This window comes from Ursus arctos, unplaced genomic scaffold, assembly GCF_023065955.2.
Source record: "Ursus arctos isolate Adak ecotype North America unplaced genomic scaffold, UrsArc2.0 scaffold_19, whole genome shotgun sequence".
In the NCBI taxonomy this organism is placed as follows: Eukaryota; Metazoa; Chordata; class Mammalia; order Carnivora; family Ursidae; genus Ursus; species Ursus arctos.
This window is the reverse complement of record NW_026622863.1, coordinates 43,911,581-43,933,355: the sequence shown is the minus strand read 5'-3', so window position 1 is coordinate 43,933,355 and position 21,775 is coordinate 43,911,581. Positions and strand designations below refer to the sequence as shown.

The 21,775-nt window shown below is 52.9% G+C and overlaps 2 protein-coding genes across 2 annotated transcripts in view; both read right to left on the bottom strand.

Annotated features, from left to right (window-relative positions):
* The window catches only part of ACTN4 (actinin alpha 4), a 70,731-nt gene extending 64,752 nt beyond the window's left edge, over window positions 1-5,979 (bottom strand). Inside the window, exon 1 of the mRNA XM_026482378.4 lies at window positions 5,720-5,979. Within this exon, the coding sequence (XP_026338163.1) occupies window positions 5,720-5,881 (162 nt within the window). The 5' untranslated portion in view covers window positions 5,882-5,979. The remainder of the gene's footprint in view (window positions 1-5,719) is intronic.
* A 4,590-nt stretch (window positions 5,980-10,569) lies between these two features.
* On the bottom strand, window positions 10,570-21,535 carry EIF3K (eukaryotic translation initiation factor 3 subunit K). The gene is made up of 8 exons (XM_026482383.4): window positions 21,392-21,535; window positions 20,407-20,505; window positions 19,077-19,197; window positions 17,105-17,179; window positions 14,340-14,406; window positions 14,159-14,236; window positions 12,381-12,506; window positions 10,570-10,638 (listed from the first exon to the last, which is right to left on the bottom strand). Exons 1-8 carry the CDS (start codon window positions 21,448-21,450, stop codon window positions 10,607-10,609), a joined length of 657 nt encoding a protein of 218 aa, XP_026338168.2. The 5' UTR covers window positions 21,451-21,535; the 3' UTR covers window positions 10,570-10,606.
* Between the last annotated feature and the right edge of the window lie 240 nt (window positions 21,536-21,775).

Sequence of the window (21,775 nt, the reverse complement as noted above, 5' to 3'; positions counted from 1 at the left end):
CAGAGTAACTGCTGCTGGGAACTCCAGAGAAGGCAACCAAGTTACACCAACCAGCTTTTCAAGACTTCCCCCTGGACATTCCAAGTTAATGCATCGATTGTTTACAAAGGGAGGGGGAGGGGACATGAAAGAACACCACAACCAAAAAAGGCACAACAGCCCGACGAAGGTCTCAGAGATTTTTATAATCCCAGGGAGACCGCTACTTGGATAAAACTTCCCCAGCACTGATGTAAGGACACCCTTGCCAGTTAAATTCAGGCAAAGATTTCCCTTTCTGGGAGAGGCAAGATCCCTCTCTTCCCAGCTAGCTGGTTAATTTCTCCCCCAGTAAGATCCTTCTTTTACACATTGTCTGGAATTTAAAATGACTGTTTCTCTTGATTCACTCACTGACCCTTACACTCCTTGATACCTGGGATACTGACTAAAATGTAACTCATAAACCTTCTTGAAGCAAAGCAAGTGTTACTGTGCCACTTTCAGACACTTTATAACAAATTCTGGTGCCCGCACTGCCAACATTGTGAAACTAAGTTTCCTTATAACTGGGCTTTGATGTTTTCAACTTTAAACTCATCCTAAAGGACACTGCTCTTGAGCTCTCAAACCACCCATGATATAAAGACGTCTTTCAAACCTCCATGGATGACAGAATTTGCATCCACTCAAGTAGAAACTTTCGTCTGGCCTACCTTTCCCTTTCCCCTTTGGGTAGGTCTGTGTTTCAGTGACCCCCGCCGCTGAATTACCAACTTGCTATCACTTGCCTCCGATTTCCATGAAAAAAGAAAAGGGGGGGGGGAGAGGAACTTGAGCAAGGTAACACGAGTGTTTTGTTATTCTGTAAAATAAATACATAAATAAAGGCAGTGGGCGGGAACCTGAGGGAAGGGACTTGAATGTGACTGATGAGACCAGGGACATGACTAAGTGAAGGAAATGGGGATAAAACTGGGGGAGACACTGCTCTAGAATATACTCAATGCCAGGGAAGAGATAAACATGTCGATATTTTGGCTATTCAGAAAACTTGACCGAGCAAGCGATCCAAAGGCAAACAGCTATTCGCTAATTATTTTTGCCCTTCTCCTCTCCCCTGCCCTCCCCGCAAAAACAGAAGCAGCAAGGGAATCCTTGTTTTGTTTTCTTTTAAGAACCCTAAGGTCTGGGCAAAGGCTTTTAGAATTCCCAGCACACTGTAAATCAATACAGCAAAAGCTGAAAGTGTCCCCCTTAACAGTCTCAAAAATTCCTTGAGCCTTCTCAAATCCATTCTTTTTTGGTTTCATTCTCTTTTCTGTCCTCTGTGAGACAGCACTGCCAGGTAACTTGGACTAGTCACGCAGGTAACTGTGAAAAACCGGGCTGTCTGGCCAAAGTCCGCCATGACTGGAGTCTCCGTTTCAAGGACAGAAGTGAGAAGTCTCCCCATCCCAGAGGCTTAAGACTAGAATGCAGACTTGTCCCTGCTCCCCTGAAATCTGCTTAAGAAGACATTTTGCGAGTGCCATCCTACATCTTAACTGACCTCCTGACTGCAGCTCAAGAGTTCAACAGCACCGGGAAAGCCCGGACACTCAAACTCCGCCCTTCAGTTCCTGGGCCGAGTTCCTCCAACATGCTCACCAAGCTTTCCCCACAAGGAAGCCCACTTGAGGCCAGGCAAGCCGCTGTCCTTAAATAAAACCATTTAGCACCAGTTTCAGCGCGAGAGTGAGTCAGCTCCCTGCTGCCAAGGTAGCCTAGCGAGCCTCCTTGTTGGTCTTGGAAGCTGGAACCAGGGAGGGTGTTTCCGAAGGCAGAGGGCAATCCTGGGTTGCCGCCCTGGACCACCTAGGATTAGATGGAACAGCAGGCACCGCTCCCACGCCATGGTACCAACTCTCAACCGAGGCCGAGTGGCTACAAGGGGCGCAGTGCCTCCCAGGCCATCCTCCCAGACCTCACCTCTTCGGCAGTCATCAGAAAAGCCATGTTCTAAGACCTGTTTTCAGGGATTGGGGAGGAAATGGAGTGCTAGCAGCGAGTAGCTTCCCCTACCCCTCTCCCAAGAGGGCAGAGTATAGTTGCCCCCTCCCATCTTAACAGTCTTATTTTTAGATGATAATTAAGTTTGACAGGGTTTTTTAAATCTTGATTATTATTATTTAATTTTTTTGATAGGTATGTTATTTAATTTTGAAAGCCTCTACGGACCTGTCAGTCTTAGCCAGATCCTAAGAGGGAAGCAATTAGAGTAATGGAACAAAATAACAGATGGCTACTTTGAGGCCTCTATTGTCAGCCTTTAAAAAAAACAAAACAAAACAAAACAAAAAACCCTGCTTGGAGAAAAACAAAACACCATCAGAACTTTCAAATAATTAACTCACCCTTAATACAGCCCAAGCCAAAGGTCAGGGGTCTAAAACACTGAGGCCCTGCAAGCAGTGATGTTTCAATGAACACGCAACCTTAGCAAGGGAGGCGTTCCTTCTTGCTATGCTAGGAGGTCATCTGGAGGAGCTGACAAGAGATCTCTCCTGTCCAGGAGAGCAAGGGGCAGTAGCCAGGCTGCCCAAGACCCTTTCAGAAACTGGAAGAAGGAACTGTAGCCGAGAATTGTAACTGCTGGAGAATTTGCTCCAAACCAGTCCTTCCCCCATCCCCCCAGGAGAAAACTTAGTGTGTCTGTGTCAGAACTATTGCACAACCTACTTATCAGGTAGTACCTTAGTTACAGGGGTCCCTAGAAGTCAGAGCAAATAGCTTCGGGTTGAAGTGAGAACTACCAGAAGCCACACACACCCTGGCTTGAACCACCCTTGACTAATTCCGAGAAGAATTTAATTCCACACACTTCACGGGACTACAGCTATTCTGGACACAGAGTTTTAGAGTATGTGAATATGTGAGTATGCACAAGACACTCACAGACAGGACTGCCACTCTCCCTGTGCCCGTGGCTCAGCCTTGGAGAGGCAAGAAGGGCAACCCGTCTGTTGCTAAATTGACACTGTAATGTAGAAAAACTCACCCAGACCATGGGGGGGGGGGTCCTCTTAGAAGGGAAAGAAAAAGGGAAACACAGTACAAATTTGTGTACATATTCCTTTCCATTACTCCTTCCCCCATTCCATAAAGGATCCCTATTCCATAATAGGAAAGTGCACAGCAGTGAAGCAATATTTTTCCCCAAAGAACAGCTATGTGTAAATATTTGCTGCAGTAGGGTATAAAGCAGGACATACTAGAATCTGACCCTTATTGAGAACTGAAAGCAGCTTGTATTAGAGGACACTGTGAGCCACCCTTTCCCTCAACCTTGCCTGGTCCTTGAGGAAGGGAAGAGGGAAAATAACACAGCAGCAGGGCCTTGGGGCTCCGGTGAGTCCTGGTTCCCGCCCAGGGCCTGAATGGTGCCCCAGCCTCACCCTGTGTGCAAAGGAGACTATAACCACGAAGGAGCACACACCCTAACTCCCAGAAGGGAGTGGAAATGAGCTAGCAAAAGGAGTCATCTGGGGAGGGGTAGAAGACAGGAAGGGAGGGAAAGGGAAGGTTCTCCCATTCTCACCACCTGAGAGGAAGGAGTCAGGGGCTCATTTTCCCAAACACCTGCAGCTGGAGAAGACAGATCCCAGAAATACTCAACAACAACCCTGCCCCCCCACCCGTTCCCCTCCCAACTTTCCAAGTCTCTTGGCAACTCTTAACCTTTTCCAACCCGGCACTGCCTGGGGCAATAAATTATTGCTGTGACAGCAGGCTAGATCTCCCTTTCCCCTCAAAAAGCATTTCTATGTCAGATTATCTCAACCTGGCCACCTGGAGATAACTGGAGCAATGGAGAAGAACACCATCACCAACCCGCCACCCTCCCACTACTGATGAGGAAATTCAAGCAGAGGTTGGGAATTTACCCAAGGTTGTGCCAGGCCGCACCCCAGGAACAGCTGCTCCTTTCACCCTTCCCCTCCACCCTGGGCGGCCTGCTGGGCCCCTGAGCACCAATTCACACCCTTAGGAGGCTTCCAGTCACACTCTCCACTCTCATTCTTCAGCTCATCACTCAAATCCCTGGAGTCTGCCCCACATTCCTGAAAAAGCTCCACCAAATCCCCCCTCCCGAAGTCCCCACACCGTACACATCCATTTCTGCAGCACCACAGGACCTCCTTCCACCCTTCCTCATTTCACAGACAGAACTGTACTAAGAGAGCAAGGGTCTTGCCCAGGACCACAAAGCTGATGAGTAACAAATCTGGGAAGAAAATTCAGATCTCCAAGAACGGATTAAAAGCCTCTAACTTCAAACACCTGCCACTCTCTTCACACACACTTTAAACCACCTCTCCCAACACACACACACACACCCACTCAACACACTCCTTTCTTTAGCTTTAGCTCTTCCTGAACACACTCAAACCCTCTCTTGTATCAGCTGAGAGCTCCCCTCCTCAACCACCTTGAATTATCCCCCCCCACACACACCTTCTCTGGGCTTCCCATTCCTTTTGATCCCCCTTTCACTACTACGGTCCCCTCTAAGTTGCTTCCACACCCCCACATGCCACCTGAAAACAGACCCTGCTTTAAGGGTCCCTTCACCTCCTCCCCCCACAAGAGACAAAATTCTTCCTTGACACTCTCACAGCTTCCTCCCTTATTCTCCCTCCCCCCCCCCCGTCTCAAAATACACTCTGTATTCCCGAGACTGTGTACCTCTAGAAGCCCTCCCCCTCAAATTCCTTTCTCAGTCCATCCATCACACACTGCCTTCCTAATGAGACTTTCGTTTTCCTAAACTAATCCCCCTCCCATTACCCGCCATTCTGCCGCCCCCATTCTCTCCAGCATGCTCACCTTTTCCACACTACCTTTTCCTCTCAGTTCTTCAGAATTCCCTCTTCAAAACATTCCAGGTACCCTCTGCATCCCTTTCGGCCTCTCCATCCCTCACCAGTTCCTCATACACCTCCTGCCTCCCAATTAGAACAGGGCACCCCAAATAAATCTCTCCCCTTCAAACACTTCTTACAACTCCCTAACTTCTTTCATCCACACCCCTACCATCCTCGCACCCCACGGCCCAGACTCACACCCACTTCTTTCCTCTGTCCCTCTCATCTTCCAAGTCTCCCAGGTATCCCCACCACTCTTCGGACTTCATATCCTTTTCTTAATACCCCTACTCCATCTTCAGACTTCCAGAATTTCCATCCCCTTTAGAACTCCCCCAACCCCAACCTTCTTCAGAGCTTTCTGCACTGCCAAATAACACCCTCCATCCTTCGAGCTCCTCTTCAGGCTCCCCCAGAGATTAATTCCGTTCTGGCCCACAAATTTCAGACTCCCCCGTTTCTCTCCGCACCCTCAACCACCCTCTAACCCTTACATCCCGCCTCAGACCCCAATTCCATTTTAGTCTCTAAGCATCTCGGTTTCCCCAGTTCCCCGCCCAGACCCTCCAATTCCTTCATCGGGCTCTCTCAACAGACTTCCATATTTCCTACTCGGCCGCCAATTATTTTTTCAGACTCCCCATTCCTTGGTCAAGTTCTACAATTCCTTCTCAGGACTACAAACCCCTTTCCAGTCCCGCCAATTCCTTCTCATGACCCCCGATTCCCATCACAGACCCTCCAATTCCCTCTCGAGACCTCTAATCCTCTTCCCGGGCCCCAACTTCCCTCGGAAGCCCCCCTTTAGCCCGTCCGACCCGCGGGCCGCGCACCTTGCGCTGCTGCTTCTCCCAGGCCGGGTCCAGCAGCAGGTCCCGGTCCCAGTCGTCCTCCTGGGCCATGTAGTCGCCCATGCTTCCCCCGCCGCCGGCGCCATTGCCCGCGCTGCTGGGGCCGTACTGGTACGACTGGTTCGCCGCGTGGTAGTCCACCATTCCGCCTCCTCTCGCTCGCCGACCAGCCCGTCCGCTCCCGCCGCAGCTCCCGCCCCTCTGCCCGAGCCTCCGCCGCCGCCGCCGCCGCCGCTTCAGCTGCTTTCAGCCCGCCCTCCCCCAGCGCCTGCGCACTGCCCGCCGCGCCTGCGCACCGCGCCGCCGCCGCCGCCGCCCTCCCGCGCGCGCGCGCGCGCCCCCTAACCAGAAAGGCGCTGGGACCGGCTTCGCAGAGCTCGGCGCCTGCGCAGAGTCCACTTCCCCCGCCTCCCCTTCCCCTCCGGTACGAGCCGTGTCCCCTCTCCCGTGTGAGCGCGCCCGTTCTCTACGTGTGGGCGGGGCCAGATCATGAATGATTCATAAGGCGGGGATCTCGCCATCGAGCCTTAACCTGCCCAGGCCTGGAATGTGTATTCCTATTCAGCAACAAAAATTCAGCAAATATTTGTTAAACGCCGACTGTATGCCAGATCATGTTTTACGCCTTGGCACTAAACAAGATAGAAATCCCTGCCCTCGTGGAACTACCTTCTAGTAAAGGAAGATTTGTTATCTTAGGAAGTCTATTCCAAGGTGATAAATGTTTTGGAGAAAAATTAAGCATGAGATGGAATGTCAAACAGTAGTCAGGGTAGGCTTTGCAGAAAAGGAGGACATTTGAACACAGACCTGAAGGGTTCACAAAATGGACACAAGAGTTAGGTAGGTTGGAATAAATACTGGCTGACCGGGAAGATGAAGGACTTTTGGGACTTGTCTATCTTCATTCATCCAACAAACATTTAGTACATATGGTGTGCCAGGCATTGCTCTTGGGCGCTGGCAATCGAGTGCTGAGTATGATGAGCAAGATTAGTTCTCAGGTGGCTCACATGGGGGGGGCAATAATACGTTAGCAAATAAATACAAATAAATGACATTGCCACATTGATAGGCCTCTCACATTTAAATATCCAAAGCTAAGCTTCTGATCTTCCCAAACCTGATCACCCTACAGTCATCCCCATTTCAATTAATGGTGCCTTCATCTTTCCAGCTGTGTGGGCAACAAGATTTGCAGTCAATCCTTGCCTCCTCTTTGTCTTCACACCCCACATCCAATTCAGGAAGTTCTGTCAGTTCCATCTGACTGTCAGTTAGGCAACCAACTCTTGGTTTCCGCTCAAGTCACTCAGGTCGTGATCTCAGAGTCATGGGATCAAACCCCACACAGGACTCCACATTCAGCACAGAGTCTGCTTAAGACACTCTTCCTCTCCCTCTCCCCCTCCCCACCATGCTCACTTTCTCTCTCTAATAAATAAATAAATCTTTTTTTTTAAGGTTTTTTTTTTAAGACTTTATTTGCTTATTTGATAGAGAGAGAGAGACAGCCAGCGAGAGAGGGAACACAAGCAGGGGGAGTGGGAGAGGAAGAGGCAGGCTCCCAGCGGAGGAGCTTGATGCGGGGCTCAATCCGAGGACTCTGGGATCACGCCCTGAGCTGAAGGCAGACGCTTAATGACTGAGCCACCCAGGCGCCCCTAAATAAATAAATCTTAAATCCACATACTGGATCCCCAGGGCTTCAACAGCCTCCTCCCCTGCAGATCTGCAGAAATATCACCTCTTCAGCGAGACCTTTCCTGACCACCTTAGTGAAAATTGCATCCTACGCCTTCTCTCCTTTATTTTTTCCAGAGTACTGATCAGCATTTAGCATGCTACATGATTGGCTTGTTTACCGTGTTTATCTGTCTTCTTCCCAAGAATGTCAGCCAATGAGAGTGGGGATCTTTGGTCATTCACAGCTGTTTCCCTTGTCTCTGAACCGGTGTCTGGCTCTAGAGAGCAGCTTAATATATCTTAGGTGAACGAACGGATGGACTTAAAACCATGATGAGGAGTTTGAATTTTATTGGAAATGCAATGGGAAGTTCTGGGAGGACCCTAAGCAGGGAGAGGACCGGGATCCCGTGCAGCTGTTTACAGGATCCAGCAGCCACAGGAGGGGAACAGACTGTAAGTGGAGCGAGGGCAGGGAGACCAGTCAGGGGGCTGCCACAGTGGTCCAGGTGAGCGTGGTCAGGACCAGGGTCCTGGAGGAGGAGAGAGCCACAGAGGATGGGTGGTGGAAGGATTTGGAAAAGGGGAGCTGACAGGACTTACTGTCATGAATTGGAAGGGGGGGAGGGGTGGCCATGAGAATGAAGGAAGAACCCGGGCTCAAGATGGCTCCCATGGTTTGGACATGAGCGACCGAGGAGTGTGAACTTGATTGGAGTTGGGAAAGGGAAGAAGGTAAGGGATGGAGTTAGACTAGAGCAGGAACTGGCCCACAGTATGAATGGAGGGGACTGTGTCACAGTCGACTACCAGGGATGGGGATGAGAAGACACAGCTCCTCCAGGTATGGGAGCTCATGGACTTCTCTCCACCTCTTTCAAAGGCACTGGAAGGGATCCCACAGCACGCAAAGGAAAGGGACGAGGCCTGGGCACAGCCCATTTTCCCAGGGGATGCCAGGATCTCGCCAAAGATCCAGGAGTGTTGGCTGTGACCTAGAGAACAAACCCAGGACTTTTGTGCTGGGCCTAGTTGGCAGGGAGAGCTGCTGGGGCTATGGGCCACCGGCCCCACCCTGCCTGCTCCCAATGGACACTGAAAAACCTCCAAGACGAAGGGCTCCGCGATGAAATGGATGGCCCCACTCAGTGAGGTTTAAATTAAAGGCTCCTTTTATTTATAAATGTTGTGACATTTTATTTTTTAAGTAAGCTCTATGCCCAATGTGGGGCTTGAACTCATGACCCCAAGATCAAGAGTCGCATGCTCTACCGACTGAGCCAGCCAGGCGCCCCTGCTGTATTCCGTTGCTAATTCTAGTTAGTGAAATGAACCAAAGAGGGCTGTGCCCTCCTAGGGTGGGAACGTGAACCGGGGTGTCAAGAGAGGGCAATGGAAGCAACTGAAATACCAGCCCTAAGCCCAAGCAAGCAAGCCCGGCAGCAAATGCATCATCTCTTACTATAGGCCAGACTGTTCCCAACTCTTCAAATGCATGCGTTCACAGTAACTAGTTAGGTGGGTGCTCTCCCCGGCTGGGAAACCGAGGCGTAGGGAGGTCAACCAATGTGCCTAAAAGTCACTAGGCTGGGATTTGGACTCAGGCAGTCTCTCTCTATAGCCAGATTTCAGCTGCTCAAAGGATCCTCCTAGAGCAAAGGCAGTAGGCTAAGCAGGAAAAGATGTGGTTTCCCAGAGAGCTAAAGATCATTTCCTCTTCCCTGCAGAGCAGCCATGGTCGGTTATGCCGGTTGTATCTACACGAAGGCACCTGCCAAGCGGGGTGAGTGGGAGACGCACTCATGCAGAGGGGGTGCCTTTTGCTGACTTACACGATCAAATAGCATCACAGTATTCTCTCCTTCTAGGCCCCTCTCCCACCCCTTAGAGCTGGCTTCCAAGTTGTGAGCCACAGAGGCACCTTTTGTCCCCAGGACTTGGACACACCCTGCTTCCTGGCTCCTGCTCAGTTCTGGCACCCACGGCAAAGGGTGTCCCGCCCTGCCCTGGCTCCCAGTCACTGTCCTCAAAAGAATGATGGGTGTAAGTGTAAGCAGATGAGGGAGGACTGGGAAGGGGGGACAGCCCAGGCACTGCCACGGCCCTCTCTGTAGGCAAAGATCACGCGTGACGACTTAGGAGAATGAAACACTCCCTCGGTGACAGCTGTGGAGCTACACTAAGGGCTGGACATCTATGATGACATCTCTTTCCCTCCACTTTCCTCCAAAGGCAGTCGCTGTTGTCTCCACCCCTTCTTCCTGCAGACAGCAGGTTCAGAGGGGAGACACTTGCCCAAAGCCACTCTGTCAGACTCTGGAATCCCGTGTAAGACAGGGAGAACTACAGCTACAGATCAAGTAACATTAGCTAGAACTCCTGGCTGGTGTGGGCTGAGACTTGGGGATGGGGGTGGGGGTAAGGAACAGCCTAGCTAAACCCCCCAATTTTCTTGTAAAGTCTCGCCAAGCAGAATGGTGAGGACTAGTTCGCAACCTTGGGGACAAGCAATCTTGAGTCTGAAATTAACAATGATCCCTGTTCTAACAGCCAAGAACAGGCTAGGCCCTGATGAGAGACCTTTACTGGCAAGAGCTCATGGAATCCCCCACAACTGATAAGGGTGAGTCATTCTCCCCCTTTCACAGATGAGAAAACTGAGGAACAGAGGCAGAGTCGCCAAGCCAAGGACACACAGCAATGGGATGAGCAGGAGTCAGGACAGGAGGCAGACTGAATCCTCCATCATTCACTCCTCCAGCCTCTGTGGGGCCACTAGTGTGGCCAAAGGGCAAAGGTGGTGCCTCCCCTCACCAGGAACCCACTGCTGTTCACCTAGGTGTTCGAGAAGGCAGAGGAGCAGGGGCCACACCCAGCTGCAGGGCTGGACTCCTACACCCTATTCATTCACATCCGCCTCCTTGCTGACTCATGGCTGCTGGCTCCCTACTGGTGACCCGACAGGTCAGGGAGGTGGGGGTGGAAGGTCAGTTGCTGGGGGGATGGGGCAGGGGAGGAAGTAGGAGGGAGGCCCCAGACAGAAGGGAGGTGGCTCCCCGCCCAGAGTGGGCAGAGGCCTGCTCCCGGGCTCCCTCTGGTGGGCGAGCAGCAGACGCAGGAAGCCAATGAGCGGGAGACAACAGAAATAAGAAGTCAACAAATCTTTATTCGCCGTCTGCTGAGTTACTGGGAGGAGGCCATGATGCTGGACACACCTGTTGGGAAGAGAAGAGGGGAGCGGTCAATACGGCAAGAATGGGAGACCAACCTCCAGCCACCAGCCAGGGCACCCACAATTCTTTAGGGGTGGCAGATCAGAAACCTCTTCTAGGGGGCGCCTGGGTGGCACAGCGGTTAAGCGTCTGCCTTCGGCTCAGGGCGTGATCCCGCCGTTGTGGGATCGAGCCCCACATCAGGCTCCTCTGCTGTGAGCCTGCTTCTTCCTCTCCCACTCCCCCTGCTGTGTTCCCTCTCTCGCTGGCTGTCTCTATCTCTGTCAAATAAATAAATAAAATCTTAAAAAAAAAAAAAAAAAGAAACCTCTTCTAGGCCCTCATCACCTTCACAAAGACAGTTGTGGGTTTTTTTTTTTTTTTTTTTTTAAGTAATCTCTGTGCCCAACATGGGGCTTGAACTCAAGACCCCCAAGAATAAGAGTCGCACGCTCTACTGACTGAGCCAGCCGGGTGCCTCACAAAGGCAGTACGGGGCAGTAGTTAAGAATCTCAACTCCGGAGCAAGGAGACCTGTGTCCCAATCACAGCTCCGCCTCTTACTAGGTGGGTGACCTCAGGCACGTTCATGAACACCAGCTTCCCCACCTGCAGGAAGCATCGACCCCACACGGTCCTAGGACTACATGACACGCTCAGTACAAGGCCCCGCACCAAGAGTCCTTGGCTCTTCTCACCGCCGTCACAGCTACATTTTCTACGTGCCACCTGCAAGACACTCCAAGCCCCAGACCTGCACCTCCTCACCGGAGAGCCGTTTGCTGCGGTGACTTCTCACCAAGAACCCCAACTCAGGGGGCAACGTCATTTAAAGTGAGGTCCCACTGAGTCCTGATCCTCCACGTAGCACCAGATGAGCTGGTTTGTAGCCAGAAGCCACGCTGTACCAATTCTTATCTTTAAAACCCCAGAATCAGACACAAGAGACAGGGGAGGAGACCCAGGATACAAGGGAGCTGCTGATCCCCAGCCCCGGGTTCTCGCTCACTCTACGACACATGCACCGTACGCAGGTGAGAGTGCTGACCGCACAGCTGTTCCGCTCCCTTCCCAGCTGTGGGACCGCTATGCGTGCGACAGTGCTGAGGACTGTGTTCCACACAGACAGTCTCACTCTGCCCTCACGTCTCCACAACATACGTATTAGGATATTGTACCGTAATTTACAGTAACAGCCCCTACTGTAAGGGGTTCATGTGAAGACCAAACGACTTCATTATCCCAAGGAACTAGACAGTATTTGTCATAATGACTGCTGCTGGGATCCTCACTTTTTGGATGAGAAAACTGAGGCACAGAGAGGTAAAATCACTGGCCCCAAGTGGCACAGCTAAGAAACCGAGAACTGAGATCCCCGCCCTGCTATCCGCTCCAGAACCCACGCTTTCTGGTGTTCCGCTGTGTTTCTGCAGATGCCAGGGCCGAGGCGCCATCCCCAACGACAGCCAGCCAACAGGCCAGAGCCCCCAGGACCAGCAAGGAGGTGGAGACACCCTGCCAGGCCCGTCCAACCCCAGGGCGTCCCAGGGAAGGACACCCACCATCCCCCCGCCATTCACCCCTCAGTAGGAAGCCCCGCGAGAGAAGTCAGTGGACTCTGGCAGAGGCGAAGTTCCTGGCCTTGAAGCAGACCACAGCTACCCAAGTCCTTTGGAGCCCCAGCCCCGGTCTGTCGAAGGGCAGCTCCTTAGACCCACAGCCCACCGCCTCGGACCACCACTCACTGTCAAAGTCGATCTTCTCCACGATGTTCTTGGGCTTGATGCTCTCTTCCTGGCTACAGATGAAGATCTGGCCCGACTCATCGGCGCTCCAGCCATACTTGCTCATCCACACCTTTAGCTGGCTGTCTGCAGGTGACACAGGCCGTGCGGGGGCTCCGTCACCCCGCTCCCCCAGGACCGCAGCCAAGGCCAGGGCGCCCTCCCTGCCTGACTGCCTCAGGGGCCACCAGTATCTCCTGCAGCCCCGCTTGCGTTTCTACGGTTCATTCTCCAAATGGCAGCCAAAGGGAGCCTGTCGACTTTCCCATCATAACATCACAGGGCCTGTCTCCCCTTCTTTTCATCTCTACCCCTTTTCTCCCCCAGCGCAAATCTCAAGTTTCCAACAACAGTGTGTGCTTCCTTCTCTGCTTTTCCACATAACTCGGAAATGGTTTTAAAATTTTGTCCTCACCATCACAAACCATAAGCCCAGAGCCTAAGCTGCGAATTTCTTTGCAGGCCCTTTTTGCTCTTAAAAAAACCCGCCGGTGAGCACCTATGGCCGGAAACGGTCCTGCTACTTGAACTAAGTCTTTTGTGGGACTATTAGCGATCTGATAAATTCATCTGCTTCTCTTTCGATTTTAAGTCTCAGGATTGTTTGTTCCCTTCTGACTTAATCTCACTTTTAAACATATAAAACAACTACCTGACGTAAAGCACTTAGTACAGGCTGACACAAAGCGGCCAATGAAAGTTTGCTTCTGCTAAAAAACTGAACACGCACGCACACACACTCACACGCGCTACCAGATCAAAAGGCAAAACTACCTAAATAAGGTACTCAGCCAAATGTCACCCCCAACCCACCACTCTCCCTCCCTGTGCTCACCCCCCACCAAGCAAGGAGTGACCATTTTCCTTTTCTTTTTCTTGCTGTGTTTCTTTTTGCAAAAAATGAGCAAATACACAAACATGTTTTCCTTCCTTCTTTCCTCTTTCTTTCTGGAAGGATCTTTTAGTTTTATTTCTTTATCTAAGCAGGCTCCATACCCAGCATGGAGCCCAACGCGGGGCCTGAACTCATGACCCTGAGATCAAGAGCCAGATACTTAATTGACTGAGCTACCCAGAAGCCCCTGGAAAGATCTTTTAAAAACACAAATCTGATCATGTCCCTCCTTGCTCAGAAGCCTCCTCTGGCTCCAGCTCACTCAGGACAAAGGACTAAGTCCTCAGGAGGCCCCAAGGTATCTAAAGATGTCCCTCCCACCACTTCTCTGCCCTCGGCTCTGCCCCTCTCTCACTGTGCTCCCACCAGGTACCCCGGCTGCTCTATGAACAAGACAGACACACGCCTGCCTCAGCATCCTCTGGTCTCCTCGGCCTTCAGGCCGCCCGCCTCTTTCCACCGAGGCACTAGTCACCCGAGCCCGGTGAGCTGTCTTGCATGAGTTCACCCTAGACTTGGACATCTCTTTTTGTTATCCGTTTTGCTACCTCCGAGAGAACAAATCTGAGCCATTCTGTTCCATTCACTGCTGTATCCCCAGGGCCCAGAACAGTCTGGTACTGAAAGGCATTCAAATGACTTATGCAGAATAAAATAAACGAATGCCACAGGATCTCCCCCAAGTTATACCAGTTCCTTACTCTCTCCATGACGAGCTAGGCTGGACCTTCAACAGCGACTTGCTGAGGCAGGGATGGGTCCATCTGAGTTGCTGGCCAAGGCCCGAGGCCCCTGACCACCCCCAACCTCCTCCATCGGCACCACGGACCCAGAGAGGACTTACCCGTCAGATCCCCGAGCATCTCGGCCAACAGCCAGCGATCAATATGCTGATAAGTGATGCCCACGACGTGGCAGATAACTGCAGAGATACGGAACGAAGACGGTAAAGGGCCACCCCTGGGACCTTGCTGCCACTCCCTACCCCTTCCCCCTGGGAAGCCCAGGCACCAAGAGGGACTTACATTTTCGGACAGAGTCTTCAAAGCCAGTTATACCTTCCAGGAGGTCCATGTTTTCATCCAGGGCTTGCTGTGAGGACAATGATAATGTTCACACCAATGTGAGTAACCTCAAGAATATTACTATTAATGAAATTAGCAACAGAAGCTACCACTTGGGCACATGCCCACATGCCAACTTTCTTCTCTGTACAACCCTGGAAATAAATCATTATTTTCTGCCCATTTCTGGAGATGAAAAAACCAAGGCTCAGAGCAGCTAAGTGACTTGCCCCAAATCGCAGAGCTGGGGGTTGAATCAGGCAGGCATAAACCACAGACCCAAAGAGGGAACAGAGACAGATTAGCTAACTGCACTCGCCCACCTCCTCCTGCTCCTGTCTTACTCAGAAAAAAGGCCAAGTGTCCTACTACGGCCCACAAGGCCCCAAAGGCTCTGCCTGTCATGTCCTCCCCCTCAGCTCTTTGCTCCAGCAACAGGGGCCTCCTCGCTGCTCCTCAGACACACCCACACCCGCCCACCTTAAGGTCTTTGTGCTGGCTGGTGCTGGGTCTCGAACTCTCCTTTGCCATGGCTAGCCTACGCCCTTCAGGCTTCTGTTCAAAAGTCACCCTCCCAGGGGCGCCTGGGTGGCACAGCGGTTAAGCGTCTGCCTTCAGCTCAGGGCGTGATCCCGGCATTGTGGGATCGAGCCCCACATCAGGCTCCTCTGCTGTGGGCCTGCTTCTTCCTCTCCCGCTCCCCCTGCTTGTGTTCCCTCTCTCGCTGGCTGTCTCTATCCTGTCAAATAAATAAATAAAATCTTTAAAAAAAAAAAAAAAAAAAGTCACCCTCCCAGCAAGGGCTCCCTCCAACGTTAGTGCAGGAAACGAGGAACCCACAAGGACAATGGAGAGGATCAGTGAGACGGGAGAATATACAGGAGAGTAACCGTCCCGGGAGCCAAACGATAAAAGGATTTGAAGGAGCAGTGTGTGGTCCCCCATCAGAGGTGGCCGACAGGGCAGACAACATGGGTTTCATAGGGCGTGCGTGCATGCACGTGCATACGTGTGGGAGAGTGGGCGCTAGGAAGCTGGTCACAAAAGCCTGAATGGAATGAACGCAGTGGCTTCAAGTGAGCAGGGAGAGGAAGACAGACTGAGCACAGGCAACCAGGCCCACGAGCGGGGTAACCAACAATCCCACTCCGTCTGACATGGAGGGGTTTCCTGGGATGCAAGACTTTCTGCTCCACGGAGAACAGAGAAAGCGGGCAAGAGGCAGATGTGGTAGGGAACGTGGAAGTTCAGGGAGAGTTCTCTTCTTTAGGCGAGAATGAACTACAGGGTGGACATGGTCTCTGGTGACCATGGGAAGGTCACCAGACAACCAGGGAAGGCCAGGCTTGCTGCTACAAGAGAGGAGGGAGCAGCACTGAGGGGGTGAGAAGGGAACAGTCCACCAGCCGAGGGGTGGCCTGAGCCGGGAGGAGGGACGTTTCACCCACTGAAACACAAAAGTGTTCGGTCAGCTGACAGCAAATGTCAAGGCTGAGGGTAGTAATGCGTGGGAGCTCTGCTTTGGCTGCTTGATTTTCCCACAAGGTGGAGGAGCACAACTTGCAATAAGAAGGGAGGGAGGAGAGGGGATGAGAGGGCGTGAAGAGCTGGGAGTGGGCAGTGAGGCCCTGGGCTGGGAGGGGATGAGCACCACAGGTCTGACGGGCCTTCTGCCAGCCTCTCATATGGTCTCCGATGCAGACTTCCGCTGATGGAGGAAGCGCAGCGGAGGACCGGGTTGCTGGTCAGGCCCAAGAATGCCAGGCTGCAGACCTCTCAGAGGTGAGCTGGGAAGCCAGGAGGAAGTGGTCAGGGGGTAGAAATGTCTGACATTCACGGGCAGAGAAGGTAGCAATTACTGCTGAAGGCAGGTACTACTGGGCGTCAGAAACACCTGGAATAATTTCTTCAGATCCCAAAGCCTGGACCACACTGAGACCGATCAGATCAGACTCTGACGGCCCGAGTCAAGGATCGATACGTACGTATGTATATATTTTATATTATATGTATATCATACATACATATAAATATAAACATATACACAAGTATACACATGTATGTGTGTGTATACACACACACACACACACACATAGTTTTTTTTAAACTCCTCGGGGGTCCAATGCACTGAGAGCTGATCTAGGGCCTGACTGGGAGAGAGGGGCCGAGATCACATGGAGGACAAGAGATGGAGGAACCCCAAGGTCGGGGTGGTGGAAAGATCACTGATCTGGCTTTGCGAGCACCTAAGAATGACAGGAGTAGTGGCGAGTGGCAGTGAACAGGAGCTGTGATTCATGAGAGGAGGAGCGGTTATCAGGGGAGCTGACACCAACAAAGTGGGGAGGGAAGTGACAACGCCTGAGCCTCAGGACTGAGGGGTTTCGGGGGGAGAGGGACGGGTCTGGGAACGATGGTGCGAAGGACGCTTGGCAGAAGTGGAGGGTGGGGTTCCAGTTTGAGCAAGAAAGGGAGGGAGCGTCCAGAGGATGGAGGACTTTGGCAGAAGGACGGACGCGGGTGCGTGCACACGTGCCCAGCCTGGGGGCACAAGGGACAACGTGGGCGTCCTGGCTCAGTGTGAGGGTGACGAGTCACCCTCGCCAAGCCCCGAGCACGGATCGCCCACAGTTATGCAAGCAGACAGCAAGTGCGCGTGGTTGTTCCTTCCAGCAGTCCAGCCCAGCGCGGCCCAGGCGCCCACCCTGGCCCCGGAGCCAAGTTACCCAGAAGGCCTGGAAGTGGCAGGTCTCCAGCAGGTCTCCGAGGTATAAAATCTGTCGGATCGGCCGCTCTTCTTGCTGAGAGGAGAAAGCGTTAAGGGAAAACAGCCTTGAGCCCCAGGCCACCTCTCCCTGTTCACCTTCTGTTCACCGCAGCACGGCTGGTAAAGATGACAGGTGATCCAGCGATGGACATATGAAACCAAACACTGGCCCGTCCACACACTGGGATCGATTCAACTCTTAGGGAACCGATGTGGAGACGCGACGGCACGAGGGATGCAAAGAGGCAGGATGCAGACCAACATGCGTAAGAGGCCGCCAGCAGGGTGGGGGGCTGGCATGTGTGTGGGGGGACACACATGTGTCCATGAACACACACATGTACTCGCGCGTCTCTAGCATATCTCTGGAAAGGTACCCAAGAACGGCAAACTACCGTTGCCTCCTGGCACGGGGTGCTGTGGCTGTGGGACAGGGGAGGAAGCCTGGTCTTTTTCCACTGTATGCTTTCTGTACTTTTTTTTTTTTAAGATTTTATTTATTTATGTGACAGAGAGCCAGCGAGAGAGGGAACACAGCAGGGAGTGGGAGAGGAAGAAGCAGGCTCCCAGCGGAGTTGCCCGATGTGGGACTTGATCCCGGAACGCTGGGATCATGCCCTGAGCCGAAGGCAGACACTTAACGACTGCGCCACCCAGGCACCCTTGCTTTTTGTCCTTTTAACAGCATGCTGTATGCCTTTTTTTTTTTTTTTTTTTTTTTTTTTTCTGAAAAGCCACCAGGGGCGCCTGGGTGGCTCAGTCGTTGAGTGTCTGCCTTCGGCTCAGGTCATGATCCTGGAGTCCTGGGATTGAGCCCCGCATCGGGCTCCCTGCTCAGCAGGAAGCCTGCTTCTCCCTCTCACACTCCCCCTGCTTGTGTTCCCTCTCTTGCTATGTCTCTCTCTGTCGAATAAATAAATAAAATCTTAAAAAAAAAAATGCCATCAGAACAGACCCCTGGGGAAGGTGGACAATCTCTCAGAAGGCAGGCACTCCCATGGACACACTTGGCAGAGCGGGTTCAACGCGCAAGCCCCCGTTTCTCAGCTCAGCTGCTGACGGGCAGGTTAAGTGTGACAGCCTCAGGACTGTAGTGCCAGAAGCACAGGGCCCGGCACGGATGGGGGACTCCGCCAAGCTTGTCAAGTGATTCAAGGGCACAGGGAGGCTCCCCTGGCCAAGTGGTGGACCTGTCACAAAAAAGCAGGCCAGAGCAAAGCAATGGGGGTGGGGGAAGGCAGTTTATTTTCAGTCAACACTTATTCACCGACGGCCAGCGCCGTGCCAGATTCCAAAGACAAAGAGAATGAGGTTCAGCTGATGCTCCAGCTCTTCCTGGCTCCTGCCTCTTGCCTGGTGGCCTTCACTCAGCTACAACCCTCATGGGAATCCTCCTAAAGCCTAAATCTACCCATCTCACTCTGCGGTTCTGAAACCTTCTAGGGCTTCCCAGCGCCCTTCTGAATCTGACCAGATTGCATTTTGAAATCTGTGGCGAGGCTGCGCCAAACTTCCTCTCCTGCCTCTGAAAGAGCACCGACTTCTTTTTCCTCTGGGCCTCCTTACGTACTGTTCCCTCCACCGGGATCACCCTTCCTTAACACTTCATTTAGTTCATCTTTTAGACATTTCCACCTCTAAGAAGCCCTCCAGGCAGGGTCAGCTGCCTCCTCTGGCCTCTCTAAACCCTAAGCCCAGACGACTGCAGGCTGTCACTGACAGAGGACCTCTCTCCCCCGCTTCGCAGTGAGTTCTGGGAGGGCAGGGGCCAGGCCTGTCCCAGCCACCCAAATGTCCCACCCAGCAGCGCACCAAGCCCAGAGCAGGTGCTCGGAGTTTGTGGCTGAACTCGCAGACCAGCGCCGCAGGACTTCATCTACCTTGCCCCCGGCCCCTCCCCCGCACGCCGCGCCCGGACGCTGGAAGGATACGTGCGCCTGATCGATCATGCACTTGCACAGTGTGAAGTCCGTGTGGGGCAGGTTGGTGAGGGCCTTCAGCAGGATCTGGGCGGTGACCGTGGTTTGAAAGAAGGCTGGGTTGAACTGGTACCTGGGAAGGGGAACAAGAGGCAGAGCCACAGCGGCCTCTTCAGGTTCCCGGGCCTCGCCAGATGCCCAGTGCTGTGGCCCAGCACTCAGCAGCTGGACATGCCTGGGCTCCAATCCCAATCCCAGCGCTCTGGCTCTGCGACCTGCTTTCCTGTTCTGTAGATGGGGACGGTTCACCCTGCCAACCACACCGTAAGCCAGACGCTGTTAAGCGCTTCACAAATAAACGAATACGTTAAGCATAGTCTGGAGTCGTGGTTGAGGCTCCGCAGGCAGACTGTTTGGGTTCAAACTTCCCTCAGAAGTGACCCTGGACTACCTCTTTGAAATTCTCTGTGCATCAGTCCCCTCCCTCGAAAGACAGGATGACAACAACCCTATCTACTTCACAAAGACAACACACCATCTGCGCTAACGCATGTAAAGCTTACAGCACAGCAGCTACCGCGCGACGAGCGCTAAGCAGCAATCACGCCGGTAACAATCTAAACAACCCCACAAATACAAGTGTCCTCTCTGTTTTACAGACATCAAAACTGAGACGATATATAAAAACGACAACCGACAGCGCGTCAATACAGCACTGTGGGGACAGAACGCAAAGGCCCATCAACAGGAGGACGGGTCATTAAGACAGTCATTAAGACAGCCGCACAGGGAAGCACTACACAAGAATGATAACTGCAGCCGCAGGAAAAAGGGATCGATCTCACAAAGCCGCTGCTAAGTGGAAGGTGCCAGATGCAGAAAAGCTCATGAGGCAGGACTACATCTGTGTCAAGTTCAACGCGGCAAACCCGAGCCAAGCTCATCAGGATGCATGTGTGTGTGGTAAACTCACATAAAGCCAGATCATGAGAGCCTAAGAGTGGTTACCAGGGCGGGGGTGAGGTGGCTGGCACGAAGCATGCGAGGCAAAGGGCCTGGGGCCCTGACAACGCTTAACTTTGCCATAAGCATGGTGAGTACGTGGGTTTTCACTAGTACTTATTTAGCTACGTCTTTGTGTTTTGTAACAACCCATACAGGTGACCCGTGATTAATTTTTAAAAACCATCTCTCCTCCTACCCCGACTCAAACGGCTTCCTAGCCCGCACACCAAGAGAAGCCACATCCTGAAGACTACCCCCAACTCCAGCCTCATCCAATGTTGACAGTGGCCCCCTGCTAGCTGCTGGCCCGGAGGTGGGGACGGAGGCAGACACTCACAGCTTCAGGACAGCCAGGTTGGCTTCTAGATCATAGGCATTCTCCTTGGCCTGTGTCTCCACATACCGCTCCAGGGTGGCCAGATTCTCAGGATTGTACCTACAGAAGAATCAAGACGGGTGAGCAGAGAGGAAACAGGAGCTGAGGCCAGTCACTTTATGGGGTGGGGGGAGAAGGGTGCTGTTAACCTGCTCCTCCTTCCCTTCCTTCCCTTCCTCTAACTCTGGCACTGGCCACTTACTCTACTAAAGTCTTGAATCAGCTCTATATAACCTTAGTAACATTTAACCACATTACAGACCTAAGCCTAAGCTCTGAACCCCATCAGAGCCCTGGGTCTTTTCTAGGATGTCCCCCCCACCCTCTCAGCCAATCAGTCACTGCAACCTGTACACCTGGCCTCCAGGACATCTTTGCCACTCACCGCGCCCCTCTGCCCCCACCTGGTTTAGCCCCATCCTCTCCTGCTTAGCTTCCCCCATCCCAGCCCTGACTACTTCTGGCTATCACCGCCTGTTGTCCGGTTTGTCTGGACTCTGAACTGGGAACACCATGGAAGCATGGCCTGAGACTGTCGTGGTCACCTCTGGTCCCCAGCACCGCCCAGCGCTAACAGATTTCAATGCCGTGTGTTGAATGAACGGCATGAGAGGAAAAGAAAAAAGAGATGAAGAGGCACTGACACACACTGTGAGAGGCTGAGGAGCGCAGTCACAGGAAACTGAGGGGCTGTGAAAGGGAAAGCTGAGCAGCAGACAGGAGACCTTAAAGCAATTAAAAAGGGAGAGCACTGCGAGGTAGACAGGTCTGTCTCCTGCCCGTAGACCCCTGCAGTGCCGTTCCCCTTAAACACGTCCTCCTCCAGGAGGAGCGGGAAAGCTTACCCCCGGGCAAGTCCAGGATCCTGACCACCCCTAGCGGTCTCTAGAAAATCCCCTCCACCCCGCCGCTTGGCCGGAAACGCTCCCTCCGATCGGGCTCAGACCTGTCGATACCCTTGAGCAACTTGCCCACGTTCGCTCTCATCTGCTCAAACATCGCCATGACGAATGTCGCCTCCCACGCCCGGGCCGCAGCAGAAGACCCAGCCGGTGCGCAGTCCTCCAGGACCGGAAGAGGAAGAGGTGATGGAAACGGAAACTACGTTGTTGTCTTCTCCGCAGCGCACGCGGCGACCGCCACGTGACTTTCTTCCCGGCGGGCGCAGTTGGCGCGTGCGCATACGCTCTCCCCGAGCTGAACTAACGGCGTGAGAAAAGGCTTGATCTAGTCCAGTACGCAGGCGCCGTCTCGGGCGAGGAGGCGGGGCGAAGCTTTTCCCGGGCCCCACGCACCGCGCTCTAGCCCCCCGGAACGCGCGCGCGCAAGG

What these genes read in the sequence shown, in the direction of transcription:
- EIF3K (XM_026482383.4), bottom strand. Translation starts at nt 21,450, where the DNA reads ATGGCGATGTTTGAGCAGATGAGAGCGAACGTGGGCAAGTTGCTCAAG. An exon ending in GCATGATCGATCAGGCGCAC is followed by an intron (nt 17,180 to 19,076) that starts GTATCCTTCCAG and finishes TTCTCCTCTCAG; the next exon opens with CAAGAAGAGCGGCCGATCCG. An exon ending in GCCACTTCCAGGCCTTCTGG is followed by an intron (nt 14,407 to 17,104) that starts GTAACTTGGCTC and finishes TTGTCCTCACAG; the next exon opens with CAAGCCCTGGATGAAAACAT.